At 36.8% G+C, this 13,293-nt stretch overlaps 1 protein-coding gene across 1 annotated transcript; it reads left to right on the forward strand.

The window, feature by feature from the left end:
• Positions 1–12,366: 12,366 nt before the first annotated feature.
• LOC103729573 (olfactory receptor 2J3-like) lies at positions 12,367–13,293 on the forward strand. The gene has a single exon (XM_008827658.1). It carries the CDS (start codon positions 12,367–12,369, stop codon positions 13,291–13,293), a length of 927 nt encoding a protein of 308 aa, XP_008825880.1.

A 13,293-nucleotide genomic window follows, 5' to 3' on the forward strand; every position in this document is an offset into this window, starting at 1 on the left:
TATTAAACTATATGTACACATACATTTATGCATTATAGATAGCTAATAGATGATAGATGATACATAGATAGATGATAGATTGATAAATAGGTCAGTTATTGGTAAAAAAATAAAAGATGATTTACAGATGTTTCCTTCCAAGTTGAAGATTTAAAAAAATCTATATCTTAAAAAGACAAATTTCCAGTTTTAGAGAAATAAAATATGTGGTTTTTTTTATTAGGTTTCTATAATTATTATTGAAATTGGATTAAATTTATGACAATCTGGGAAGAACTGGCAACACAATGACCTTCACTATCCTGAGGCAGAAACATGGATTTTTTTCATTCATTCACTTCCACCTTCTTTTCTTTTGGGAGCATTTCAGGTGTTCACTGTTGAATGAATGATCTTTATGACCTCTGAGTAGCTTGTGTTTTTGAATAGCACTCTGTGTGCTGTGGGGTACTGTTGACTTTTGTGAACTGACCTCTTGTTCTGTGACCATGCTAACTGCAAACTTTGGCTCTGGGGGGCATTGGTGTCCCTCAGAATTTCCCAGGCACATGGTCATGCTGTCACTAATGTGCACTCATGTAGCCACTCTTCAGCTCCTGTGACTTTGTTTCCAGTTCAGGTCTCATGGACCTGGCTAAAATATCCATCATAACTCAGTGGAAATCCTTGTCCTTTTATCAAAATTCAAGTAAAGTATTCACTCTTTGTTAATAATTGTGACTTGGAGTATTTTTATGGAAGTCCTTTTCATGGTTTAGAACTCTCTGTCTTTCTGATTTGCTGACTGTTCACTAGGAAAGGATTTGAAATTTATTCCATAACTGTTTTGCCTCTCCTGAGAGGATCTTATAGCTTTTCCCCTTTATTTTGTTCATTTGATGAATTTCACTACATGATCTTCATACATTCAAACACTATTATCTCTCAGTCCTGAAGTGTCCAGAGAATGATCTGATAGCTGTGTTTTCAGTTTTGAATGGGTAAGTTTATTAAGTACATAGAAATACAATGTAAAATAATAATAGCATGTGACACACATACATGAGAGAGAAAGAGAGGGAGAGAGAGACAGAGACAGAGACAGAGAGACAGACAGGAAGGCAAAACCAAAATACCCTCAGAGAGAGAATCAAAACATCTTCAGATTGGGCTTTCGAAACATCCATTAGAAATAGACTGGAGAAGCCTGCTAGGCTGGGGTTCTTGATTCAGAGTTTTCCTTGATTTCTCACTCCTTTACTGAGGCATGGTTTCCCAGTGAACCCAGAGTTCATTGATTCCAGGTAGTCTAGTTAGCCAGCTTGGTCTGGGACTTCTCAGCCAGGGATACATTCCTATGTATTCCTTTGTATATTAAAACCTTCATGCACTATTCCTAGAAAACATCTTAATACTTCACTTTTTGAGCACTTAATTTGTCTTCAGTTTTGGTTTATAAGTATATTCTTAAATGTGATTCCTGCACTTACTGTAGGCTATATTCATTTTGTGTTTTTAAAAAAGTCTATAGACTGGCTGGGGAAATGGCTGAGCAGTTATGAACTCTAGTTGCTCTTGGAGAGGATGAGATTTGCTTCCCAGCACCCACATGGGTAGCTAATGGCCATCCATAACTCCAGTTTCAGGGCATCTGACACATTCTTCTGGTTTCTACAGGCATTGCATGCACGGACATGCAATTTTTTACACACGCAAGCACAACACATACACACAAAATAAAAATATATCAAATTTAAAAATCTATAGACAGATGGATAATGAGGAGAGAATTTACAGAACACAGAAATAAACAAAAAGAATAAAAGTTCTGAGTACCCTGAGGGTGGAATTATTATGGCACATGCTGTGAAAGAAAGTTCCCAGAAGAACTCCTGCACCTTCTACTGAACTTAATGCAAGTCTCACCAATTGATTGGCACTCCAGAGATTATGGAGAATCTGGAAAGTTACAGATCTGGAGCCTATTTACAGATTATCTGGGGATATCTTTAACTCTATAAATAGCCTAACATTGCCTACTTTGTTTCTGAATTGACATTCTTATACTTAATAAAATATATCAAATTAAAAAATCCCTACTCTAGGACAGAGACCTTAGCAGAAGTCCTGAGAGTGCCTGATCTGGCCTGTGTAGAGACTGAGAATTCAGTAGACTGCCTGAGAGTGCACAAATCAGGCCTCCCCTTAGTGAAGTTCCCAAATTGTGTCCTGAGAACCCACTAGTAGGAGTCAAAATTTTAGAAGGAAGCATAAGTGTACCTGACTGGAGCCTTACTTGACCCTCTCTGGGAACTTCTGAATAGGTGATCTGAAGCCATTAGTTCCCTCCAAAATAAAATCTGAGAGAACCTGAAACATAGACAAAGCAGGGATGCATACCCAATAAGAAAACAACCAAGGTATAGCAATAATACAAACAGAAGCAGGCTGTAACTCAGCAAAGGAAGGCTCGAGTGTCATACCAGAATCACAAGCAACAAAAACAATCCATAGGTCAAAATTGGAATGCAAAAATAATAACAGGGATAACCAAAACAGCATGTTCCCATCAAACTCCACCAGCCCTGTAGAAGAATTCTACAAGAAGAAGAGAACCCCCTGGAGATAAGCCAGGACACAGATCATAAACATGATTAAAGAATTCAAGAAATTTAAAGAACACACAAACAAATCAAAGAACTAAAAGAAGATAGCAACTTCTGACTGAATTCACAAGAGATAGAAACACTGAAGAAAATCCATGCTGAAATGAAGAAAGAAGTGAAAAACTCAGTAAATTTGAAACAACAGGAGAAAGTCTCACTGCTAGAATGAATGAAATAGAAAACAGAATATCAACACTGGAGGATAAAGTTGAAGAATTGGATTGCTTGAGCAAAGATTATAAAAATATTTTAAAAACCTCAGGAATGGAATGTGCAGAAGATGTGGAACATAATGAAAAGACCAAATCTATGTATCATAGGCAAAGAAGAAGGAGAAGAATTTCAAGTTAACAGTATTAACCAGATCTTAAACAGGATTGCAGACGAGAACTTCCCCAAATTAAGGAAAGAGATGCCCATACAAATACAAGAAGTACATAGACCACAAAATAGATAGGACCAGAAAAGAAACTCCCCACAGCATATCATAGCAAAAATATTAAACATACAAAACAAAGAGAGAATACTGAAAGCTGCGAAAGAAAAATAACAACTCACACATAAAGGAAAATCCACCAGAATTACAGCTGATTTATCAATGCAAACTGTAAAAGCCAGAAGAGCTTGGAACAAGGTATTTCCAGTTTTATGTGACCATAGATACCAACCCAGAATACTTTACCCTGCGAAAAAATGTCTATTATAGTTGAAGGGGAAAGAAAACCTTCCACCACATGAACAGACTAACGGAATACATGTCCCTAAAACCTGCCCTTCACAGAATACTTGAATCAAAACAAAGGACGGAGAAAGAAAGAACTATATCCCAGGGCAACAGAAAGAAAACAAATGAAGGCATAATTGTGGAAACTCACAGATAGTTCAAGAAATCAAAATTAAGGCAATCAATCCACATCTTTCAGTTATAACTTTAAATATCAATAGATTGAACTCCCCAGTAAAAAAGACACTGGATTAAGAAACAAAATCCATCTATTTGTTGTCTGCAAGAAACCTATCTCACCTTCAAGGACAAGCACTACCTTAAGGTGAAAGGATAGAAAAGAATATTTCAAGAACATGGCACTAAGAAACAAGCAGGGGTTGCAATTCTAAGGTCTGACAAAATAGTCTTCAAGCTAAAACTAATCAGAAGAGATAAAGAGGGTCACTTCATTCTGAGCAAAAGAACAATTAACCAAACAGAAATTACAATCATTAACATATATGCACCAATCTCTGGTGCACCCAAATTAACAAAAAAAAAAAAAAAAAAAAAAAACACTATAGGACTTTAAGACACAGATTAGCCCCAACTTAGTAATAGTAGGGAATAGCAATATCCCACTGCTTACAATAGGCAGGTCAAGAGGACGAAGAATAAACAGAGAGATGTCTGAATTATGATGAACCTAACAGACATCTTCCACATAGTCCACCAAAGCACCAAAAAATGCACTTTCTATTCAGCACCCCAGGAAACTTTCTCAAAAATTGAACACATACTGGGCCACAAAACACACTTCCACAAATACAAAAAAAAATTGAAATAATTCCATGCATTTGATCAGACCACAATGCAATAAAAATAACATAAACAACAGAAGAAATCCTAGTCACTACACAACCTCATGGAAATTAATCAACACCCTCCTGAATGGTACTGTGTCAGGGGAGAAATTAAGAAAGAAATAAAAGAATTCCTGGAATTTAACAAAAAGGACAATACAACACAACTAAACCTTTGGGATACTTTAAAAGCAGTCCTAAGAGGGAAGCTTATAGCTCTAAGTACCTACATTAAAAAACCAGAAAGAGCACAAATAAATGACTTAACATTACAACTCAAGACTCTGGAAAGGCAAGAACAAATGAAACTCAAACCCAGCAGAAGGTAAGATATAACAAAAATCAGAGCAGAAATTAATAAATAGAAACAAGGAAAACAAAATAATCAATGAATCTAAGAGACTGTTCCTTGAAAACCTAAACAAGATTAACAGACACTTAGCCTGGTTAATGAAAAAATGAAAGAGAAAATCCAAACAAACAAAATCAGAGATGAAAGGGGGAAGCATTACAACAGATACTGAACAGATCCAGACCATTATAAGGAAATCCTTTAAAAACCTACAGCCTACTAAATTTGAAAACTTGAAAGGAATGGATGAGTATCTAAAATCCTGGAACCACCAATGTTAAACCAATAAGAGATCAACAGTTTAAACAGACCCATAACATGTAAGGAAATTGAAAGAGTAATACAAAACCACCCAGCTAAATAAAATCCAGGCCCAGATGGATTTACAGCAGAATTCTACCACACATTTAAAGAAGACCTCCAACCAATACTACTTAAACTATTTGAAATGATAGAAACAGGTGGAAAACTCCCAAATTCATTCTGTGAAGCCAGCATCACTCTAATACCAAAACCACTTAAAGACACAACCAAAAAAAAAAAAAAAGAGAAAACTATAGCACCATATCCTCAATGAACATAGATGGAAAAATTCTCAACAAAATACTTGCAAACTGCATGCAGATGTACATGAAAAAGATCATTCACCATGATTACATAGGCTTTATTTCAGAGATTCAAGGATGTTCAATATATGCAAGTCAATAAGTATCATCAATAACATAAATGGACTCAAAACAAAAACCAAGTCATTATTTCAATAGATACAGAAAAGGCTTTTGAAATATTTCATTATGCATTCATGATAAAAGTTCTAAAGGGAATTGGACTGGAGGGAACATACCTCAACATAATTAAAGCTATAGACAACAGACACACAGCCAACATTATTCTAAATGGGACAAAACTGGAAGCATTCCCATTAAAACCAGGGACCAGACAAGGATGCCACTATCGTCACTCCTTTTCAATATAGTGCTTGAAACTCTTGCTAGAGCAATAAGACAAGAAAAGGAAATTAAAGGAGTACTAACTGGGAAACAAGAGGTCAAATTATCCCTTTTTGCAAATGGTATGATACTATACCTACAGGAGTCCAAAAATTTTACCAGAAAACTCCGAGAACTTATCACTTTCAGTAAGGTGGCAGGTTATAAAATTAATCTACAAAAATCAGTAGCAGCCTCTTTATATACCAATAACAAGCTATTGGAGAAAAAAGTACTGGAAAAGTCTCCAATTCACAATAGCCTCAAGAAAATATCTTGGAATAAACATGACCAAAGACATCAAAGATCTCTACAATGAAAGATTTAAATCTTTAAAGAAAAAGATAGAGAAAGACACTAGAAGATGGAAGGACCTCCCATGCTCATGGATGGGAAGAATTAATATTGTACAAATGAGCATCCTACCAAAAGTAATATAAAGATTCAATGATATCCCAATAAAAATCTCATTACATACTTCACAGAATTAGTAAAAAAGCCCTTAAATTTGTTTGGAAGCACAAAATCCCTGGAAAGCCAAAGCAACCCTGAGCACAAAGAGCAATTCTAGTGAGATTATTATACCAGATCTCAAAATATACTATAGAGCTATAGTTATAAAAACAGCATGGTACTGGCACAAAAAAGACACATAAATCAATGGAGCATCATTGAAGATGAAAACCTGAGTACACAAAATTTCAGTCAACTGAAGTTTGACACAGGTGGCAAGAACACGCAATGGAAAGAAAACAGCATCTTCAACAAATAGTACTGGCAAAACTGGATCTCCACCTGGAGAAGACTGAAACTGGATCCTTATTTTCTCACCTTGAACAAAAGTCAACTCCAAATGGATCAAAGACATCAATGTGAAACTCTAAACTCTGAAACTGTTAGAAGAAAACACTAGCAGTAACCTACAAGATATAGGTGTAAGAAAGGACTTTGTAAATCGGACACCAGCTGCTCAGGAATTAAGGTCAACAATCAACAAGTGGGAGCTCACTCATTAAACTAAAAAGCTTCTGTACAGCAAAAGAAACAATCAAGAAAGTGAAGAGAAAACCCACAGAATGGGAAAAAATCTTCACCAGTGACGAATCTGAAAGATGTTTAACATCCAGAATACATAAGGAACTTAAAAAACAAAGAACCAAGACAATAAATAACCTAATTAAAAGATGGGCTAAAGATCTAAACAGAAAGTTCTCAAAGGAAGAAATAAAGATAGCTAAGAAATATCTTTAAAATTGTTCAACATCATTATTATTTAGGAAAATGCAAATTAAAACCACCTTAAGATTTCACCTTACCCCAATCATACTGGCTAAGATCAACAGAGCAAATGATTCCAAATCTGGGGAGGATGTGGAGAATGCTCATTCACTGCTTGTGGGAGTGCAAACTCCTACAACCCCCATGGAAAGCAGTGTGGAGAACTCAAAAAACTAAAAATGAACCTACCGTTTGCCCCAGTTTTATCTCTCCTTGGCATATACCCAAAGGACTCATCCTGTTGCAGAGACACTTGTACGTCCATGTTTGTTGCTGCTCTTTTCACAATAGCTAAGAGATTGTGTTATACTAAGTGAGGCAACACGGACTCAGAAAAAAACAAAAGACATATTATCTCCCTCATTTGTGGTTCTGAGCACCAAATTCTTACAATAGATGGAATTCCCTTAATTGGGCCAACAGCCCATGGAAGATAGATGATGCAGGGACCTGAAAGTTCAGTTTCTTGCCACAGTGTGAGGAAGATCATCCCATACCTATCACCCCTTCCAAGGTTCAGGGACTTTTGTGAAAGAGAATGGCAGAAAAAAATGTAAGTTGGAGGAAGGGGTAGAGTATTAACTGGAAGTGTCCTCTGACCAATTTTCTGGAAAGCTATAGTCCCATCTCCTTCCCAAGTTAGTCAAGGAGTTGATGGTGAAGTCAGTTACCCCTTCCACCCAGTCCGTAGACCTTAGCTGAATGTGGGGGAGGGGATAAGGGTATATAAGCTGAGAACACCATGAGGCAGCTCTCTTGCCATTTTGTGCAGATGTTGGGACATCACAAAATCTATATTTGAGTGTAGATATTCCAGAGAGCAGCCATAAATACAGGGTTGCCCACTCTTCTGTAAATACACCCGCACCAAAAGAAGAAAAAAGAAATGTCCTCGTATTTTCATGTAATCTGTACAGCGTTCCCTGAATTCTTTGAAGAACCACTAGTTAACTTAAAATACTGTCCACACAGCAAGTACTTGTTGTACTACAATGTACTAGAATACCAAAAGAGGAAATGTCTATTTACATTCAATACAGATGCAATACTTTTCCAAATATTTTATTCCTCTACTCAATCCACAGTTGTGGGAACCACAAATACAGCAGACCAACCCTGTATGCATATAGTCATGGACAGGACAATTACAGAAAGCACTCAAAACAGCTGTACCCTTTCTCCACAACTGTGCTTGCAACTCAAACTTGGTAAAAGTTCAATTTCAAATCACTAAAATTTGAATTTCTATGTTTCTAGGTACTCTGAGAATTTGTCTGTCCATAATTATTTTCTGAATCTTCTGGGTCTGTGTGTTTGTTTCTGTGTGTATGTGTGTATATATGTGTGCATGCATATGCATATAATGTGTATATGTTTATGAACCCACATATGTATATGTATAAATTTAAACTTATTTTCAGGCACTATGTCAGAAATCTACTGGTTTTTAAAATTGATTATTATCATCTGAAAAACTGATAAAAATCTTGAATAACATTTTTCAGTATGATTTTTTGTTGCAGCTTATTTTTATTTGGAAAATATGAACTTTCTTCTTCTAATTATTTACTGAGGTTAAATAATATATGAAGAATGGCATAAAAGTCCAGATGACATCTTGTTTTTCCCTAGTAATTATTTTGAATTCTCAGAATATTAATTCAACAACAAATAGCTACAAACTGTATTTTCATAATAAATTAATTGAATTTATCTTGATATTAAGTCTTGCATGTGAGTACTAGAATTAAGTTACAGAATATGAAATCTTAATGTTAAGTATTTTGAATTTCATTTGGATCTGAAATTTAGGTTAATGAGAAATTCTGATGTTGTTTTTATTGAAGTTAGCTCTTACTACAATGAGGTCTCAGAGAGCATTTCAAAGACCTCATGACTATCTGCTTTCTTGTAAATATCGCTAAGAATATTTTTCCTCAGTGGTGTTGAGTCAAAGTTTCCTTGTCAACTTGGTTCTGCAGTGGGGTGCTGTCATGGGGACATTCCTGTAAAATGGTGTAAGCAGCACAGGTTCCTGAGGGCATTAATTGACTCTTAGGGATTTACATTCACAATGATCTAGCCAAATAATTTTCTTCCCATATACAAATATTTATTGCCTCAGCACTCTTTCTTCTGTAGTGGTGACATCACAGGGCTTTCAGACCTTGATCTCCCAGCCTGATGTGGTGGGTTAGAGTCAGGTGCAGGCACTGTTTGTGCTGGTGCGGTCAAGGACACCAACACCAGATGTCAGATCATCCACACAGGTGTCTGATGGAGAGGGAAAAAGCACAAGGGGAATGTGGACAGACTCAGCATAGCAGTGAAACCGGGTTTAAGCACTGCTTGAGCTTTAGGTAAGAGTATGAGTCAGGATCACAGACTGTCAGCCAGTGCTGGGCATGGGAACTGGTGCATCTCTTTTCTCAACAACACTGGCTTCTATACTGTGAGAAAATAATTTAGTTCATTTCCCACTCCTCCAGTAAGAAGAAATTAAAGCAGAAATTTCTACTCTTTCCCTACATGCATTTCATATTTGTTTGCTTGTTTCTCAAATCAGTTACAAACCTGTCCTTGTAAGAATGTATAAACAGATAACGATAACTCATAAACACCATTTTGTTTTGTTTACTTAAGGTACTAGATCATGAAGGCAATGTATAAGATAGAAGGAAATTATAATACATGTGTATCAGAGGAAGCAGTTACAGCACTTGTGCCCAAACTTGCCATGCTGTTTCCTATCTAAGGAAAAACTTCTAAATCTCTTGGAAGATTTCCATCTTTCATCAAATGGCAATCATCTCTAAACTGAGTAGATATTAAAAAACATTTTATTATTTTTTATGTGTGTGAGTATATTGCCTACATGTGTGTAAGTGTACCCTTGTCATGGAATGCCTGAAGAGGTCAGAAGAAGGTGTCAGATCTCATGGGACTGGAGTTATAGATGGTTCTTAGCTGCCATGTAGGTGCTAGGAACCAAACCCAGGTTATCTGCAAGTATAGCCAGTACTCTTAACCACTGAGCCATCTCTCCAGCCACTAAACATAATATTTTAAAATGTACTGTTACATGAATTCTGCCTTTGAATTCAGCTATGCCTTTTAAGGATATTATTTTGGAAGACTACATTAACGATTTCCCTGGACTGATCTCTGAATTGTATTGAGTGGTCTAGTTCAGTGTGCTGACTGCTATTGACTAATTGCGTTGACACATAACAGACTTAAGAGGTCTGAATCAGCTGGGAGGCCCTGAAAACATACTGACTTTCCTGATTTTCTTGACGAAGCTCAGCCAATTGTCTGCTCTGACATCTCTTTGTAAGAGTTGCACTTACAGAGCATGAGCAATTAAGAAAGCCTGAAAGCAGAAACCACAAGTGTGTCCATTATGATTTTATCTTTTCCCATAGCTTAATGTTGTGGGAGGGAGAGATTCAAGGATACAAGAGGATATTTAATAGGTAGGTCAAACTAACTATGTAACAAAAATTTTCAATGAAAATATTTAAAATTCACAGAAGAAACAGGGTCATCTAAGAATCATAGTTGTTGATGAATTGTGTGTGATTTTTTTAATCTGTAAGATTCAGTTGTGCAACATTTTAATGAAAAAGGAGACATGTAAGAAATATTTATGATATTTCTTTAAAGGAAAGCAAACAAAGGCAGTGATTAAAATCTGTGCTTAGAATTTAAAGAGCATGTTAATTAAATTTCTAGAGGAAGGCCAGACTGCAGCAAAGGTTTCTTCAGGCAGTGCATTTAGCAGGTCAGCCTGTAACCTGGGCTCTGAGCTCCCACATAGACTCAGCAGGTCCATCCCACTTGTGCACCCCTCATGCCTTCCTTCCTCCTGGGTGTTCTTACTGGCCTGTACTTTCCCAGAGTTCTCTCTGTAAACACATGCTTCGTTCCTCGCATGCTTTCCAGCACGCTTTTGCCAGACCCCTGGCTTTACTAACTTCATATTTTATTAGTGCTTATAAGTTAATGTGCATGTATCTGTGAGTCTTTTTGTTCATATTTCTATTTATATTGTATTTCTCACTTATAAATAGACTGGGTATAAAATTATTAGAATTGTAAATATGCTTTCTGCCATCACCTAAATAGAAACAATTTGAAGACAAAATTTAAGTGCTTTACATACTAACAAAAATGATTTGCTTAGTGGAATTCATCTTCCCTCCCTAGCTTAGACATTTATTCAGCTACCACATACTCAGCTTTTGCCCTGGGGTGAATGAGAAAGACTCTAATCTTGAGAACTTAGTTTTTCTGTAGCATTGCAAATATCTAAAGTAAAATTATTCCAAATTCTTTTTGTAATATTTTATTATGTAAAAATTCAAACTTAAAACAATTACAAAAATTATAAATCAGATCCATTTATCCATTATCTGACCTGAACCATTATGTATATTTTTCCTGAAAAGATTTGATGTTCCACATATATATCATCTATCCATCCAAAATCTAACGTCATCAACATGACCTATCACTCATCTATCTTCTACCAATCATGTATAACTTTATATATCTATCTCATCTCTATCTACCATCTGTCAACTGCGTGTCTATCAGTTATTATCTATTTAGCTATTTATCTATCATCTATCATCATCATCTATGTGTCTATCACTTATCATCTATCTTTACTCTATCATCAATCTATCATCTGTCGTCTGTGTATCCACTATCTATCATGTTTCTGAACCATTAGAACATCAGTTGGGTAGACTTCATTTGTCTACCACTGGATTCCTCGATGTTCCAGGACAATTATTTACATAACCTCTGTATAGTTAATAAAAACAAACAATTCAGAATGGGCACAAGTATCAATGTCTGTATTCAAATTTCTACAATTCTCTAAACAATTTACACTAGCGATTTCTGTCAAGTGTGGCATCATGTGGATACCAGCTTTTCCAGTGTCTTTAATCAGTGTTGCGGTCATAACTGCTATAGTGAGTGACATTTTTGTAGAGTGCGAACAAACTGTTTTATGTTTATTTGAGTCCTTCTTGTGTTTCTTCCTGATGACATTCAGTTGTGTCCTCTTGGCACAGTAGCATTTGTACAGTGATATGATATTCTCTTCAAAGCATCTCATCAGAAGTCATAGAGTATCAGTTCACCTCAACACTAGTGAAGGTCACATACCTCACGTGGTTATGGAGGCAGCCAAAAGATTTTCACACTATAAAGTTTACTAATTTTCACATTGTAATCAACAAGAAATTAGGAAAGACATAGTTTAGACAAGGTAAGAAGCTTAGTCCTGTGTAAATACATCAAATTCTTCTGTATGCATCCATGCCAGTCAAACAATCATTCATTTTATACTTAACACTTAGGCTTTGAGTAAATGGAATATTTTTCTTTACTTATTAATATTCTTTTAACCTATATGAGCTGATGGCTCTTTTTATTCCTCAATCAATAACTGCAACTCTTTCTCTTAAAATTCGAGGTTTTTCTAAAATTGAAAATAAAACAAAAGATAAAGTAAAAGATGGAAAAGTCCAATGCCAGCTCTGAAGACGCCTTCATTCTTCTGGGCTTTTCTAAATGGCCTCACCTGGAAGTGGTTCTCTTTGTGGTGATCCTGATATTTTACTTGTTAACACTAACAGGAAACCTGTTCATCATTGTCCTGTCACGCCTGGACTCCCACCTGCACACCCCCATGTACTTCTTCCTCTCAAATCTCTCAGCCCTCGATCTCTGCTATACCACTAGCTCTGTCCCTCAGCTGCTGGTCAATCTCTGGGGTCCAGAGAAGACCATTTCATATACTGGTTGCATGCTCCAACTCTACTTTGTCTTGGCACTGGGGACCACGGAGTGCATTCTGTTGGTGGTGATGTCCTATGACCGCTATGTAGCTGTCTGCAAACCCTTGCATTACCCTGTCCTCATGAATCCTCGCTTCAGTCACCTGCTGGCTGCAGCCTCCTGGGTAAGTGGTTTTACTGACTCTGCACTTCATTCCTTCCTTACTTTCTGGGTGCCCCTGTGTGGACATCGACGATTGCATCATTTCTTCTGTGAAGTCCCTGCACTGCTCCAAATATCCTGTGCTGACACTCGTGTTAATAAGATGATTCTGATGGTCACAAGCTCAATTTTTGTTCTCATTCCTCTCATCCTCATTTTCACTTCCTATGGAGCCATCGCTCAGGCTGTTGTGAGGATGCAATCCACCACAGGACTTCAGAAGGCCTTTGGGACATGTGGAGCCCATCTCATGGTTGTGTGTCTGTTTTTCCTTCCAGCCATGTGCATTTATCTTCAGCCTCCAACAGAAAATTCTCAAGACCGAGGCAAGTTCATTGCCCTCTTCTACACTGTTGTCACACCCAGCCTCAACCCTCTCATCTACACCCTGAGGAACAAAGATGTCAGAGGGGCAGTGAGGAGGCTGATGGGGCGGGAGTAG

The sequence above is a fragment of the Nannospalax galili genome, unplaced genomic scaffold (assembly GCF_000622305.1).
Source record: "Nannospalax galili isolate Female #2095 unplaced genomic scaffold, S.galili_v1.0 scaffold1453, whole genome shotgun sequence".
In the NCBI taxonomy this organism is placed as follows: Eukaryota; Metazoa; Chordata; class Mammalia; order Rodentia; family Spalacidae; genus Nannospalax; species Nannospalax galili.